Consider the following 17,690-nt stretch of genomic DNA (forward strand, 5'->3'; position numbering starts at 1 on the left):
TTATGTAGGCAAGCTCACAACACTTGTCACTTACCAGCATGACTATTGCCAATATCAATTTTTGAAATTTAAGTGGGTTCTTAAAAAAAATGGACAAAATATGTTTTAGTAGATAACAGTCCAAAAAATAACATTGCACTGACTTTGTGTCACAGCATAAAGACTGGGCGATTGGCTCATATGCTCAAAACATGAATGCACATATCAAAACCATATTTCTTCAAAAAGGTAGTAGAATAACATTAGCATAAATTTCATGTGTAGAATTTCAGCCGTGAACCCATTATGTCCCCTAAAAAGGAAATATGGGAGGAGGGGAAAGAAAAGAATAATATATGATGGCAAAGTAATATGAATGGCTTGCAAAAACAAAATAAGAAAAAAATCATAGCATCCTTGTATTTTAATAGGAAGAAACATTTTGTACTTTGCTTTTCAAGGACAAATGCAGTAAACAATGTCAAATACTTTGGGGTATCCTAAAATCCAGTCAATGTGAGGTGGATTTTTATGGCTGAAGGACATTAAAAACAACTAGAGCTTCCAGTTGAAGTTTTCATCGTTCAATTCATCATTGAATCCTTCAAGCCATTAAGGCAAGAAAGACAGAATAACTGCAGGTTGTCAATGGGTTGGTAGTAAGAGGGCAACTATTTATCACATCAGGTGCCAAAGCAAAAAATTTCCAGCAGTATTCTTCCTCGGATGGGTTCCAAAACAAGACAATTCTTTTCTCTATTGAAGGTTTGCTAATGATTGCCAGGACTGCTGAGAAAACACCAATTTTTAAGAGGAATTCAATCAGAAATCTGATTAAAAGCTGCAATATGAACAGGCTTCCCCTCCCCTCCCTAGAATCTGGGTTTTTTTGTGTGTGCAGAATCTGGGTTTTTTTTTTAAGCGGGCAGGAAGGGGGTGAATAAACCAAATATTGATCCCTTGATTGCAAAAGGAATTTACCAACCAGCTTGGTTGGACTAGCCTAACATTGTGAGTTGAGAGAGACTGCCTACCAAAGTCACCCAGGTGGCGTTCATGCCTAATGTGGAACTAGAATTCACAATCTCCTGGTGCCTTATTCGCTAGACCCTAATTGATTCTTGTAATATGAACAAGCTGTACCGTGACAGACTTGATCACATAACAAGTGATATGTTGACCGATAGAGTTGCTTATACCAGAACAATGCCATGTATCAAAAAAAAGTTTGTCATTAAAATGAAAAAGTTTTAATGTTTCAATGAGCTAAAAGTACACCCAGATTCTTTTAAGGTGAAGTCACAAGTTATTTATTTGATTTATGTTGTTTTATAATGGGGTTCTTTTTCATTTTAAAGGAAACCTGTTTATGGTGCTTCCATATTTCATGGCAAATGCATGCAATGCCTGGGTCTTGTGGGCACATTTGAAATGTTGGGTGTAAACTTCCTAAAATGTAAGCTATCAGGGAAGTACAAGTTACAAGGCATTCATATTCCCCAAAAATCAAATATTGGAATTGCCCTCCACAATCTCCTCTACTACCCTCCTGGATTCTCTACTTTTAAGAATGACTATGGAAGCCAGACACATACAGTATTTATAAATATGTTAGAAATTGGCCAACTGATTTCCAAATTGGCAATTGCCCATTCTTTAAATATTTTTTCTAATACAATACAAACAACAGGACCCATTTTGGAAGTAAGATTGGACACCACTTTGCAAAGCATGGCTTTATAGTAAAGGTAAAGGTTCCCCAAGCATATATGTGCTAGTCATTCCCGACTCTAGTGGGTGGTGCTCATCTCCGTTTCAAAGCCAAAGAGCCAGAGCTGTCCAAAGACGTCTCTGTGGTCATGTGGCCGACATGACTAAACGCCGAAGGTACACAGAACACTGTTACCTTCCCACCAAAGGTGGTCCCTATTTTTCTTCTTGCATTTTTACATGCTTTCGAACTGCTAGGTTTGCAGAAGCTGGAACAAGTCACGGGAGCTCATTCCATTACGTGGCAGTAGGGATTCTAACCGCCGAACTGCTGACCTTTCTGATAGACAAGCTCAGCGTCTTAGCCACTGAGCCACCGTGTCCCTATAGCTTTATATATGGCTTTATAGGACAATGTAAATAGGGGTCCTTCTAGAAATGATCCTAGGGGGTCAAAAGGTGCGGAGAGATATTGCATTGCTGATTTTGGCAAGGACTTGCTGGCTTTGTTTGTGGGAAGGAATTCTTTTTCCTTACACTATTTTTTTTTAAATGCTGTTTGGCAGCATAAGGTAATCCAATTCCATTTTTCATATCAAAGCATCAGGCATATAGCAGGAATAGGCAAAATCAGTATGGCACAATATACCAATCAAGGTTATCTCTGGTATAGTCATCCCAGAGCTATCTTTAAAGAAATCAAGATTAATTTATGAAATTCAAGAATTTGGAAAATAACTGGTGTTACCTCTAAGGTAGACAAAACTGCTAGAGTTATCCATTAGAATATATTCTCATCAATGACTCAATTCAAACTATTTAAATCTTGATTCTTCCTATAACAATTCAGTAGTTCATCATTTAAAGTGTAGAGGAAAACATTATTCACGCTCCCCCAAATTTAGAGGTCTTTAAAAACTTAAAATATTTCATAATTGTTACATTTCATGCCCAACACCATTTATTTGCTTGAACCATAGCAAGAAGCCCAGTTAAAACTCATTTTGATATTTGTTCCAAATTTCCATCAGATTGTTATAAAAATAATCTCTTTTAAAGCAATCTTGTTTGAAATCCAATGAGTGCATCCACAAATCTCTGATCTTTAAATTGCCTTTTTTTCTTCATAACATTTAGTCACACACCTCCCTTTTTATTAAAAAAAAAGTTTTTTTAAAAAAAATCAGCAATCCATTTTCAAGCAAACATAGATAAAATAAAAACGAATAACCACAGACCTTCCTAACACTTGTTTTAGTTAGTGGGTGGGTTGGGCCAACCCAGCTGTCTATATAGGGCATCCAACCAAGTTCTGAAAGGGAAAAGAAGAATCACCCTGCGTACTCCATACCCCTTTCCACACACAATCTGCTTGCCTAGCACTAACCGTGTGCTGCTTTGTAGCTGGCTCACATAGGCTGCTATCAGCACATGCTCATCACTTAGCCCATCGGAGGGGGCGAGGCTTTGCTGCAACCTAGGGATATTGAAAGCAAAGGAAGCAAAACTCAACAGAAATGAAGATGAGGCAATGAAATAATGTAAATTATTTGAGGAATATAACATGGTTAAAAAATAATGGTTAACACTTGTAAACATTAGAAGGCGGCAGCGGAGACGGGCTTAAATAGGCAGGAGTCTCCTGTTAGAAGCAAGGGATCAACAAGACATGAAGAATGAAGTAGGCTTGTCATTATATTCCTTTTCTCTCCACTTTGGAAACTGCACTATTACTCTGGAGCCTGCAATTCCGACATGCAACTAACAGCATCATTTCTAGAAAACAAAGTACAACTGGGTTCTAATTCATGGAAGAGCAAGGGTGTTTATTTATTGGCAAACCCCAACTGCAACCACTCTCCCGTGCTTTGTTTGTATGCATTAGCAGATGCCTTGTTCTAATGGACATACAATTAAATGATATAATGAGTCAAAACAGTCTTCTTTTGACAATCCTACATATTCAAATCCATATTTTGGTGTATTCAGAGGATTATATCATAAGGCTGGGGGCATCCACACTCATTAGGCTGGGGGCTTCCACACTCTGCCCCAAATTCTTGTCCTTTCAACAATCTGTTACCTTAGATCCTCTAGATCAGGGGTGTCAAACTCAAGGCCCACGGGGTGCTTAAATCTGGCCCACGGGGCTGGCCTGGAAATGGCAATGTATTGGCCCATGGGGCCTGTGGCAACAAAAATGGGACACGGGGAGGCCTGCATGCCGCCCCCCCCCCCGTGCTCTGTTTTTGGCCTGGACAGCCTCCTGCAGGACTTTGCTGGCCAAAACAGGGCACCGTCCAGGCCAAAAATGGGATACGGGGCCCGCATCCCCCCACCATTTTGGCCAGCAGGGTGCTGCAGGAGGCATCTGTCTCGTCTCCCCCACCCCCGGTCCATGGAGAACTACAATTCTGATGCGGCCCTTGAAGAAATCCAGTTTGACACTCCTGCTCTAGACAAATTCCTGAAAAAAAGTTCCCATTTCAATGGTAAGATAGAAAATAAACTCTATTCACTATCTCTCTCTGACCTCCGAAACAGGGCATAACATAACCGGAAAGTGGAATAGACAGGATGTTCATTAATGTAAGTAGGGCCTAGTTAGACAAAGGGTGCTTTTGACAGAAAGGGCCTGCTTCCCATATATTTCCTTTCGTACAATATAAAAGAAGGCTTAACATAAGGGATAAAAGAGGAAGAGAGAGACAGCTCATTTGTAGTCTCAGAAAGAGCAGAGGAAAACAGTTCAGTTCAGTTGAGTCCTTGGAAAACTGATTAGACATGGGATAAAGACTTTTTTTGGATATCCCAAAAACCAAAGCACAAAAGCGAACACACACACAAACACAGAGGGAAAAGAAACAAGAAATGCAAGGTATGGAAAATTATTGTGGATATTTTACTTTTCATTAGTTTGTAAATGTAAGATGATTAATGCATATTATAGATATTCTACTTTGCTGGGCCATCCTTTGAGGGGGTTGATGTCAGTGGTGGGATTCAGCCAGTTCGCACCATTTGAGGAAAACCGGTTGTTAACTTTCTGAGCAGTTTGGTGAACTGATTATTGGAAGAAACCATTAGGGCAGAGAACCGGTTGTTATATTATTTGAATCCCACCACTGGTTGATGGATATAAGGAGTGTTAAACTCATGACACGTTGTCACATGACGTATCACAACTTTTTCCCCCTTCACTAAACCGGTGGTAGGCATGGCCAGCGCATGACACATCCGGCCTACAGGCTGCAAATTTGACACCCCCGATGTATAGGAATGTAGTGTCATCTTAGATATTCAAGCTAAGTCCTTAAAAGTGCATAAAGTTATTTCTTTTTTAGGGACGTTTTGAACTTTAAAAAAAATCTAATACTTATTACCAAAAAAACAACTAGGAGACTGCTTTACTTTCTCTAAGACTTATGAATTATATCTATATAGGCATTTGTTTTTGAGATGACTTCATCTTACTGTGCCCAGGAGCCAGCTTGCTCACAGCTGAGTAAATTGTCCTGAAGGAGTCAGAACTCATTTTATGCACCAAGATTAGGCAGTTTCTACAGAAATAATGTTTAGTGGTTAATTGGGAACACTTAATAATGTTACTGAACAATTCAAGTTGCTCTATTTCATTAATTTGAAAAGGGCTGATTGGCTTCATGACATTTTGCTGGATTACTTTATTGTGCTCCATACTGTTGTTCAATAAATCTTTTTCTTAATTGATTTCTTCTTGTCCAGATTGTGAAAAAGTATTCATTGTCACAAATTCATTCTTTGGTAAGAAAAGTGCTGCTAGCAACAACAGAAGGGACTTACATCGTCTGCAGTACACAGAGGCAATTAAATGGAACTGGAACGTTTAGAGCAAATTCCTTATTCAGGAAAGCTTATGAAACACTGGATTTTTCTCTTAAACATGTAGATAGGTATCTGGCTATTATCTATTAATCTCCTAGTTTTACAGCTGTTCTCCTTCTCCTAATAATGTGATGTAATGTAATTGCCTGAAGAAAATATTAATTGCTGTGCATTTACCATCATGGGCTGTGCAGCTCACGGCCCTAGCTGAAAATCAGATCTTTTTCCAATTTGGAGCAACTGACCTTTTGGAATAACATTTATGGCCTAAGAATATTTACAATGCTCCCCTTTGACCCCACATCTTGCTTTAATGTCATTGCAATTTCCAGCTGCCTTGCTTATGCAGTTTTATGAGCTCGCCATAAAGTTGAGCTTAGTGGCAATGAAAGCCACACTGAGCAATAAACTAAGAGGCCCTCCACAAGATCCAGATAGCATCCTATCAGAAGGCAAGGAATTAAGCTTCCCTCTTGGATAATGCAAAAGAGGCAGACACCCTGAATGAATGTCTGGCAATATTTTCAACGTAATGTGGCTCTTTGTCTCTTTTGGAGGTGAAGAGAAGATTCTCCTTTTTCAGTCAAAGTAGTTACGCTTCACTTGAGGTGAGAAGCTCAGGCAAGAATCCTTCTGCATAGAAATCCAACTTTCTTGAAGGAGTTTTCCATTAAGTAAAATCTGATAACTTTTTACTGGTGATTGGATTTATTATTTTCTAACATAATTTTGGTACTGCTGTTTTTAATTCTTAAAACATTTTTATGCTATTGCTATCTGCTCTAACAGATGTTAGGCTGAAGAGCAGAACATAAATGTTTATAAAACTATTGGAAGTGTGTATGTTAGCATGATTTACACTGATAAACTTCTGCACATATGAGCCATTTCATGTCAATGCCTCAAACTCTCAAACTGGAACATTATTTGCCTCACCTTTTAAACATAAATCCCACATCTTTGAATTAAAGATTATAGTTCATAATAATACAAAATGGCCAGTCATCTTGAGGGTAAAAGTAATCTGTAGCCCTGATTTACTGAAATTGTCGTTTATATTAATGTTTCAATTTCTGCATTGCTCCTGAAAGTGTTTTTAAATGTGAGATGCACTACAGACATTGCTAAAGCAATAAAAAAAAGTTAGATACTTAATCATATTCACATTCTAATTTTGCTTCAAGGAGTTCAAAGATGTTCTTAGGTTCAGTTATTTTCATATCAATCCTGTGAGGTAGATTAAGCTGACAATGTATATCATTTGGACAAGAAACACAAAAGAAAGTCTTGTGGCTGCTTTTTAAAGATTGACAATTTATTCTGACAGAACATTTCACAGCCGACAATAGGTTTTAGCAGACACAAATCACATTTTCAGAAGTCAGCTTAATCTTTCAGATGATTTGCAAAACAAGAATGAATTTAAATATTCCACCTTTCTATTCAGAAACGTTTAATTTTCCACTGAAAAATGTGCAATAAGTATAAAGCTAAGATTACAGTGAGGGAGAATGAGAATATAGGCAAACTCGCCCCCTCCTCCCAAAGTAGATACACAGTGTACCTTTCTTGTTCACTGAAAATTAAATTCTGGTTCACTGAACAACTGGACAGATAAAAGCATTTAATATTCAATTAAACGGGTTCAGACAGGCCGCTCTAAGAAAGGTATTCCTTAACTATTTCTAACATGGACAAAGCTCCATTGTCTTTGTTCACATCAGTGTTGAAAGCAATAAAAAGAGCCTTGATAGTAGAACTTAAAAGACTAGCAACTTCATATGGAAGCATACTGTTTTTACATACTCTTATCTAAATGGTTAACAACTGAGTGATTCAGTGATGACTCTCTAATCTAGGCCTTTCATATCTAATTCTAATTTGTTTGATGCAAAGTCATATTACAATACCATATGGAGTTTAAATAGTTTCAGCATTAAGTATAAGTAGGAAAGTCTGGGGAAAAAATATCCACAGGAAGTTTTCAGCTAAAGGAAATGTTAAAAGAGATATGTATACAAAATGAAAGATGAGTGTAATCCCGAAGGAGATGTACTAATAAGAAGCTGATATCTATAGAATGTACCATATTTTTTGAACTACAACATGCTCCGGATTATATGACGCACCTAGCTTTATGGGAGGAAAACAAGAAAAAAAATCTGCCTCTGCCTCCCAGCAATTTGCCTTCTGGCAGCAAACAGTAAACAGCCTGGTCAGCTTCAGCGCAGCCTGATTTAGCACAAGCAGCTGATTGGGGGTTGGATTGGCCTCCCAGAATACCACCAATCAGCTGTTCCAGGCTCTGGGGATTGCCGCCGCCCATCGGCGCTGTTGCTGCCCATCACAGCTGCCTCTATCGTCGCCTCTGCACACCCCATTTTCGCCTTTCGCATGTCCTGTTTTTGGGCTGTTCCAGAGGGCAGGGATCACCACTGCCTATACCCGCTGCTTGGAATGGGCCAAAAAAGGTGCATGCGGAGGCCGAAAATGGGATGCACAGAGGCCGAAAATGGGGCATGCGGAGGCGGCAATAGGTGGCAGTCGCGATGAGCAGCGCCAGCGCCGATGAGCTGCAGCAATCCCCGGAGCCTGGAACAGCTGATCAGTGGTATTCCAGGAGGAAGATCCAACCACCAATCAGCTTCTCGTGCTAAATCAGGCTTTGCTGAAGCTGACCAGGGTGTTTGTTGTTTGCTATAAGGAGGCAAATTACTGGGAGGCAGAGGCCGAAGGGTGGGGGCTGGAAGGTGGGCAGGGCTTTAGCAACATTCCCTCTATAAGACACACTGACAATTCCACCCACTTTATTTGGGAGGGGGAGTGCATCTTACAGTCCAAAAAATACAGTAAGTTACAAAGATTAAAACACAAAAGAAAATGAGACTTGTAAAGGAAATTAGAAGTAGCAAAAAAGTGTGTTTTGGCTATGTCAATAATAATTTTTAAAAACCAAGAGGTGAGCTTGTTGTCAAGAGATATTGACAGGAGCACATGATGGAAAAAGAACTGAACTCTTCAAAGTAGAACTGTGTCCAAATGGACAAGCAGAACAATGGATAAAAGAAGGAAAATAAGGAAAAGTATAAGTTGTGCTTTTATGAAGGACATTGACAACCAGAAATCTTCAGTGGAGAGCAACTAAGATTTAAGGAGGCCGGAAAGAAAAACCTATGAGGTATGGTTGTTATTATTGGGTACGCTTAGCCTGGAAAAGATTTTGGGCAAACATGACAGTTATCTTCACATATATCAATGGAGAAGGTAAGAAAAAAAAAATCATTCAGTCATTCCAGAAAATAGAGAAAGAAATAATAGACTCAAAATTTGAAAGAAATAGATTTTGATTGAACATCAGGAAAAAAATTCCTAGCAATAAGATCCAATCAGGAACAGTCTGCCTGTAGGTGGTGGACTTTACTTTGTTGGAGATATACAAGTAGAGGCTGCATAACTATCTTCTAGGGATGCTATGGAAATGGATCCCTGCATGGTGATCTCCAGGTATATCTGTTCAACAATGATTCCATAAGTTCCACAATGTAAATTTCTTCTGGGAAAGGGGTTTGAACTTACTGCTCTTGGACTGGTCACAGATGCCATCTTCCATCAGTGAAATTTCTTTTCAAGATGGGCAAAGACAACATTTCCCACACCACTTTACCTAACACTCTTTGTGAAAAATTAATGAAATAAAAAATAAAATAAACAATGCTGCCTACAACTTGCACAAATGTCAGCTACTTCATCTACATAATTAGTTTTCAGTTTTTTAAACGAATACTCAGCTAAGAAATAAGAATGGCTATTGCAAGTATCTGAGATAAATAACCAAATCCAGTTTACAGAGTTTAAACTACGTTCATTTCTCAGGCTTGTAGGGTCTATAAAAATATTGAACCATTTTGAACTACAAAGCTCTTATATAACAGGAACTCTGGTTTTAGCTACATTGGAAGGGCATGCTTGTGGCAAAACTTTAGTTAAACTAATATTTAACTGAATTAAACAAGGAACATTTCTGACTATTCTAAATGGCTAGAACAAGCCAACCAGGAAGTTCATGGAACTAGAAATATGATAGTTGTTTAACTAATTGTGAACATGGTTATAGGGCTGCCAAAGTACAGTATAATCATTTAAAATACAATCCTATTTGACTTCAAGAGGAAGCCTCCTAAAAATGAGTGGGCTGGGAAAAAGAGAATTATAAGAAAAATAGGAACAAACATTGTACATTCCAAACACTTTGGAAAAGCACAACAAAACCTGAACTGGAATGCCAACTATAGGTTAAAAATATACCTATCAAATAAATCTTTAAATATATATTTAAAACATTTCACTTTCACTATTGTATGAATGTATATATTTATTCTGGAATGTATGTATTTATTCTGGAATGTATGTATTTATTCTGGAATCTTAAAACACATGTGTTAGCATAATGCTGTAATGCATAATCTGGTCATTTTTAATAATAAGGAAACATGATAATAATGTGGTTTCTGTTAGCAATTCAAATATTCTCAATATACTTTTTAAAAATATATATATATATTTTAAAATCAAGAGTTAACAGGTAATTGATGGTTTTGATAGTTCTGAAATGGAATCAGGCACCTAAACTATAAAACTGATTTTAGATTTCCTGTAGAAGTCCAGTAAACAACTATTGGAACAAGAAGCTGGAATGGATAAAACTTTTGTACCAATCCAGTACAGAATTTGCATTTGGGGGGGGGGGGGGAGGAGGGAATGTTTTTTTTAGTTCTTTGGATATATTCCTCTGGTGCACATTGGCATTAAAGATCCTAAAAAGTTTTCTGCAGAACAGATATGCTATTTTGTTTTGCATATTTGAATCAAATGGTGCATTACGTATTTTAAATCTCCGTAACTCCATTGTCTTTCTCAGTGTGAAATACAGATATGTCTATAGAGCACACTGTACAATGAATTCTTTGTGCAGTATATCATATGAAAGGTGGACATATTGTGCATTGTCCCTGGTTCTTCTCTTTTTTTCACAAATCATAAGATCACTATCAAATGATCCCTACTTCCTCATGCAGTAACACATCCAGAGGCAGAAATATAAAATTTTGCTTCCTTCGGAGGAAAGCTTGCTCGAGACTGTAATTTCTGTTTTATTTAGACTGACTCAAGCAGATTATATTGCAAGCAAACTCCCGTGTTAGTCAGCAAAATCACTGAAACTACATTTAATTCCTACAAAAACTGAAGGTCCTCCAAATCTATTCTAGCTAGAATTATCAGTAGAATCTATTTTTTTGCCTCTGACTTAAAAAAAAAAGATTGCTTTTCATTTCTTCTTTACTAGTAGTAGAAGGGCTGGAAAGAGATTCTCAATTATTAAGAAACATTTGTCATTCTAAATGACAAACATTTTCATAAGTCAGCTAAACTCACAATATCTTCAAATCACACACGATTTAGCTGCGTTCTTGATTCACAACCAAGTCCAGGCATTATTAGGCTAAGAGAAGAGAGAAAATACGACAAATTCAAGAAGATTCATATTAGAAATCATGGGAAGCTTTGATTGATTCAGCTATTGGAAGCACTGCTAAAGCTTCAGGTTATCAAATGTATTTCATCTTTTAACACAATAGAGAGATTTGAAAGTTATTAGAGGGAAAAGTAAGATAAAAATATATATTTGAATGCAGGGATATTTCTATTCTGTTTTCTATTTATGCAGGATTTCTTTAAACCTCATTTTTTATTTTTACAGTTACAAGTCTCTAACAAATTAACTCAACAGACTTTCAAGCCTTAACACTTTCATGTGTTGACTTTGTATATTAACATGTACTATACAGTAATATAATTGATTTGCATTTTGCTTATCATGGACACATTACATTATGGTATAGCACTATGTACAAGATAGTTCCCTATGGCTTCCTTTTAAAAAAAAAAAAACCTCTTCTAGTTTAGAATTGTGTGTAAAAAGAGCCACTGTTTTGTTTGGCATGGAAATTTACATTCTGAATCCATACTGACCATATGATTCCTGAATGCAAGCAGTTATCAAATTCTTACTAGCTAGATTTCTGAAACAAAGCTCATCACAAGCTTTCAGCCTAAGGCAAGCAAGCCCAACTCTTCAGTAATGCTAGATATGCTAACACCATAGCTGCCTTTTGGTAAAGTAAGAGTTCCTTCAAGTCAAATTTGACCCTGACAAATAGTCTTCTTGGCAACAGTTCAGAAATACTTTGCCATTGCATTTATTCTTGATTCCCCACCCCCAACTTCCTAGTCTAGTAGAAAACCTAGGATTGCTTGATATTCTTTTGTTCAAACAACAATCCGGTTGGTCTCTTAGCAGCTCTCTTAGTTTCGGTTTTAGTACAGTTTTTAATAATATTTTAATCTGTGTCATTTTAATGTTTTAATATTTTAATTATGTTTTACTTTTTTATAAGCCGCCCAGAGTCCCCTCGTAGGGGAGATGGGCAGCATAATAAAACTAAAATAAAATAAATAAATCTGGTCCAACCCTGCTTAAGCTTTTCAAGACCGGTCCAGGTTGACTAATTGCTATAGTCTTCTGTGATATGTTTTGGTGCTTAGATCAAATCATGTACCTTCAGTAAATGCAGTTTTTCCCCACAATGGACGGTCTATGTATAAGAGCACACAAGCACTGGGTATCATAATCAATGCTGAGATTTCGTTCTGAAATGTTCAGTACTGTGTGTGCCAAACAAACCCCAGATGCAGCCTCCAGAAGTCCACCTGGGAACATTGTGGCATATTACTTCTAGGTACAATTCAAGAAACCAGTGATCTCCTTTCAAAGCCTGTATGGACTGAGTCCTGGCTACCTTTGAAAGAGTTTACGCCAAACAAGATCTGCTTGCCCAAGGCATGCGTGTGGATTTGTTGATAGCTTCACTCTTCAGGAGTTGTGAGGAGAGGGAACTTAAAAAGGTAAAGGTTCCCCTCACCCATATGTGCTAGTCGTTCCCAACTCCAGCGGGTAGTGCTCATCTCCGTTTCAAAGCTGAAGTGCTAGCACTGTCCAAAGATGTCTCCGTGGTCATATGGCCGGCATAACTAAATGCCGAAGGTGCACAGAGCACTGTTACCTTCCACCAAAGGTGGTTCTTATTTTTTTACTTGCATTTTTACATGCTTTTGAACTGCTAGGTTGGCAGAAGCTGGGAAAAGTAATGGGTGCTCACTCTCTTATGCGGCACTAGGGTTTCGAACTGCCAAACTTGCAATGTTTCTAATTGACAAGCTCAGCATCTTAGCCACTGAGCCACCGTGTCCCTGATACCTTGGAAATCGCTTACGCCAAACAAGATCTGCTTGCCGAAGGTCTGCCTGTGGAGTTGCTGATAGTTTCTCTCTTTAGGAGTTGTGAGGAGAAGGAACTTAGAGACGAGCATTCTTGGTGGAAGGGCTCCTCCTATTGAATGCCCTTCCACCAGATACAAGAACCATGTTCTCACTCTCTCACATTCAGGAAGCTTTAAAAACCATGACTTTTGGAGACTAAACTGAGGGTGCTCAAAGATACTAGAGTATGATGACTTTTTGATTTTGATTCTATATGGCAATATTGTTTTATGATTAGAGAATTATGTTTGCTGGACATTTTGATAATTTTTTTTATCTCTGTGTTGTTTGTGTGTTCTTGCCTGTAAGCCCCACAGTCAAATGATTGAAGTGACCTCAAAATTCACCAAAATCCTGTTCTGACTTCCTTGTGACCAGATGAAGCTACAAAGCATTTCTCTCAGCCCCTTTATTTTCCTCCTGGAATTTTGCCCACTTATTTATTTTATCCTAAATATCAAATCAATCAATAAAAAAAATCTAACTACCTTAAACCAGCTGCACTCCATTAGAAACAGAACATACTGTATATCAAAATAAAAGGAACTAGGAATACTAAGCTAAGAAATTATAAATTTGTAAATAGTGCAGTGGTGGGTTGCAGGCGGTACGCCCTCGTACGGGCGTACCGGAACCTCCCTGGAGCAATGCTCCGGAGGGCTCAACCACCTGCCCGAGCTCCTTACCTGTCCTTTAAGCCTTTGATGCTTCTGTGCATGGTGCATACAGCGCCTGCACGACGCTCCGCCGAGCAGCTGGAGCATCGCGGAGGCTTGCAGAAGCATCGCAGGCAAGCACGACGCATGCGCGCATCGCACGCATCCATGTGGGTGACTCTGGGGACTGTACCGGTTGGAACAGAATCCGGAATCCACCACTGAAATAGTGATGGTGCTAATGCTATTAATCTCCCAAGGCTTTCTTGAAAGGAGATTCCTTGGGAGATTAATGTGTTTTTCATGTGCATCTAGAAAGCCATGAGAATAGGGGCCCATCCATGCTGCAAGGAGCAAGCTCTTTCAGAAGTGGGGAGTTGCTTCAGGAAACTGCATTATCCTTGTTAGTGTGGCTTCTTAGTAGGTATTCCTTAAGTAGGACAGAATTGAAAATAACAATGTTTATCCCTTCAACTCCTAGGAAGTGGCAGAAAATAATACAGCTCATGCTATCTAACTCTAATATACAGGAATTGCTATAATCCTTTATTTCTAATTACAGTAGCCACTCTGCCCGGGCAAGTTGAGAAACAAGTGATATTTACCCTATACAGTATAAACTTTTAAGATTAAATGTATATAAAAAAGAAAATAAAAAAGAAAATAAAAAAGAAATACATTATTTACACAAACAGGGGGAAAAAGAAACTCTTCATAGTAATTATTAAATATAAATAAAAACCTGCCCATAGTTGCCCTATGGTAAGATGAACGGCCAATAAATTTTAACAGTAAATAATAAATGGAATTTAAAAAGAAAGTACAACTGAACTTTGCTCACAAGAAGGAGGAAAAGTCTCTAATATACAATAGATGCAGTGTCAAAAATTCTCCTCTTCAGTTGGAAGCCCTTTCAGTCAGCAGCAGGTTAATATTCACTTATGCTGGCTTTCTTAAATCCAGTAGATAAAAAATTGATTTTCCAATTATGAGAGCATGCATAGCTGGTAAATAAGTAACATCTTTTCAGCATAGATGAGAAAAAGTACCCCCCACACACACACACACTCTCTTGCTGAAGAAGTGTCCATGGTCTGTTGTGTCTTCGGTTCTTTTTCTGAACATGTTTTAGGTTCAGTTTCCGAACTCTAAAGGCAATGTGGTAATATTAATAAAGGCCTCGCAAATAGAGTGAGGGAGAAGAGGAGTAAAGAGAACTTTCTGCTTCCAGGGAGCTCCACTTTTTATTCCATCAAGGCCTCATTGATTTACATCAAAAAAAAAATCTTACATGTACATTGGGGGAGGGGGAACCATAAAATCTCAAAACAAAGCCTTATTCCACAGTCAGCATTTCCACATGCAGTAGTAAACTCCATGGAAGAGACAGTGTTTCAAAACTGGCTTTAGAACATTTCCAAAAACTTAAATACTTTTTTGTTGTCCAGAAACAAATACTTGAGCTGAGTACAACAATTCCCCAAAATGCAGACATCTCAAAGAGACGACTGACCCCACCCACCCATCTCCAAGTACTCCTACCTTTTTGTTGGCGTGGGGGCTCCGGAGGACACATGGGTAACCATGGCATCATTCATGTTAACGAGAGGCCGAGAAGGGCTGAAATAGAAAAGGTTTGTTGGATGTTAAGCTCCAGAAAGACAGAATAAGGGGGAAATGCTTACTATTGGTTACTGAAATGCTATCTCTCTTTAACCCCTGAAGCAAGAACTCCTGATCCAGGAACCCTGCCCTGGCTGTTGCCATGCTTTTTCATCAATTTCATCACAACCATTTCCAGACAAAGAAAGAAATGTCACAGGCATTATAGAACTTGCTATAAGTGAGGTAGAACCAGGGATGGGTTCCAGCCATCATTACTACCAGTTTGGCGCCCAAAAAATGTTGTGCTCCGCATACATGCGCGCTTGCACTTAAAACAATCTGCACATGCATACAACATTAAAAAAAGAATTAAAATTACATTTTTTCAATGAAGATTGTTCTGAGCATGTGCAGAACAGAAAATCAAGATGGCACCGCCGAAGATAGAACCAGTACAGTCACAGGTCCGCCAGAGTTACTACCTATTCGGCCGAACCAGACCGAATAGGTAGGAACCCACTTCTGCATAGAACTCTTGGCGGAGAGTGAAATATAAATAATTTAAAATATACAAAACACCCACATTTGCACCTCAGGAACAGGCAAACTAGAAAATCTGCCAGAGAAGTCTCTATTTCCTTATGGGATTTTACAGGCCCTCGTAGGTTATTATAAGACCATCGACCATGGTATCCTTCTGCGACGGTTGCGAGAGGTGGGAGTGGGAGGCACCGTCCTTCGGTAGTTCTCCTCCTACCTCTCAGACAGGTCGCAGTCGGTGTTGGTCGAAGGGCAGAGGTCGACCCCTAGGCCCCTCAATTATGGGGTGCCGCAGGGTTCGGTCCTGTCCCCCCTCTATTTAACATCTACATGAAGCCGCTGGGTGAGATCATACGCCAGCACGGGATTAAGTACCACCAGTATGCGGACGATACGCAGTTGTATCTGTCCGTCCCGTGCCAACTCAGCGAAGCAGTAGAACTGATGTGCCAGTGCCTGGAGGCTGTTAGGGTCTGGATGGGAGTAAACAAGTTGGCACTCAATCCAGACAAGACCGAGTGGCTACTGATGTTCCCTCCCAAAGATTGGCCAAATATCCCATCTCTCAGGCTGGGGGGTGAAATTATACGCCTCTCAGAGAGGGTTCACAATTTGGGAGTCCTCCTGGATTCCCAGCTGACTTTAGAACACCATTTGTCAGCTGTGACCAGGGGGACCTTTGCCCAGGTTCACCTGGTGCACCAATTGCGACCCTACCTGGATCGGGAGGCCCTTCAGACAGTCACTCACGCCCTTGTGACCTCAAGACTGGATTACTGTAATGCGCTCTACATGGGGCTGCCCTTGAAGAGTGTTCGAAGACTTCAGCTAGTCCAGAATGCAGCCGCGCGAGCGATCGTGGGTGCACCCAGGTACACCCACATTACACCTATCCTCCGCGAGCTGCACTGGCTACCCATTAGTCTCCGGACTCGCTTCAAGGCGCTAGTTGTTACTTATAAAGCCCTACATGGCATCGGACCTGGGTACCTGAGAGACCGCCTCCTGCCAATTACCTCCCATAGACCGATCAGATCGCACAGACTAGGCCTCCTCTGGATCCCATCTGCCAGCCAATGTCGGCTGGCGACTCCCCGGGGGAGAGCCCTCTCTGTTGCAGCTCCAGCCCTCTGGACCGAGCTCCCCGTGGAGATCCGGACCCTTACTACTCTCCCAGCCTTCCGCAAAGCCACTAAGATCTGGCTGCTCCGGCAGGCTGGGGGGCTGTTGAAATAGCCAGCCCCACTGTAACTATGAATGTTGTGTATTTTAAATTGTTGTTTGTCTATTTGTCTATTTATCCCCTTCCTTTGTTTATTGTAAGCCGCCCGGAGTCCTTCGGGAGTGGGCGGCATACAAGACCAATAAAATGCAAAATACAAATACAAATAAGGAACTTCTGCTCTCAGAAATCAAGGCCATGAAAGTATGAAAGGAATCACCCTGGTGAGGTCTCAGAATAGTTATGCAATTGCAAAAATGTTCATGACCTCCCAAAAAAAACCCAACAGCACTAGCACCACCACTACTCCAAGTCTCCTTACAAGTAAAATCACAATTTTGCAATGCTTGCTTCTATATTTTTCGACATGCCAAGTTCTGCAGAAAAAAAATGAGCCCTTTAGTTTTTCTAATCTTATTCACGAGAGTAATTGACAGATGCATAACTCTCTTTTTCAATAAAGATCTTGGAACATGTCTGAAGACAGTTATGTGGCGTTTGGAAGAGTCTTCCAATTATAGAACCAAAGAATGTGTTTTCTTTGCAGTAGGTCAACAATTAATCTCTCTTCCCTCCACATTTCAATCAAGAATGCAAGGAATGCACGAAGAAGTGAAGTTCAAGCATTCGGCTGCTCTTTTAAAAATTAATTATTTCTCAAATCTATTCTATTAAAGGCTTGTGTCAAATTGTTTGCAGTAAAGCAAAGGGCACCCAAAATTAGAGGTCAGATTTAG

At 39.5% G+C, this 17,690-nt stretch overlaps 1 protein-coding gene across 3 annotated transcripts in view; it reads right to left on the bottom strand.

Annotated features, from left to right (window-relative positions):
- The window catches only part of DTNB (dystrobrevin beta), a 133,368-nt gene that overhangs the window by 46,523 nt on the left and 69,155 nt on the right, over nucleotides 1-17,690 (bottom strand). For all 3 annotated transcript variants that reach the window (XM_087717396.1, XM_087717395.1, XM_087717398.1), the window contains exons 10-11: nucleotides 15,129-15,206; nucleotides 3,077-3,166 (exon numbers count right to left, since the gene is read on the bottom strand). In XM_087717396.1, coding sequence (XP_087573522.1) covers nucleotides 3,077-3,166; nucleotides 15,129-15,206 — 168 coding nt within the window. The remainder of the gene's footprint in view (nucleotides 1-3,076; nucleotides 3,167-15,128; nucleotides 15,207-17,690) is intronic.

This window comes from Thamnophis sirtalis, unplaced genomic scaffold (assembly GCF_051295495.1).
Source record: "Thamnophis sirtalis isolate CommonGarterSnake01/CBP01778 unplaced genomic scaffold, rThaSir2_p1.2 scaffold_6, whole genome shotgun sequence".
Lineage (NCBI taxonomy): Eukaryota > Metazoa > Chordata > Lepidosauria > Squamata > Natricidae > Thamnophis > Thamnophis sirtalis.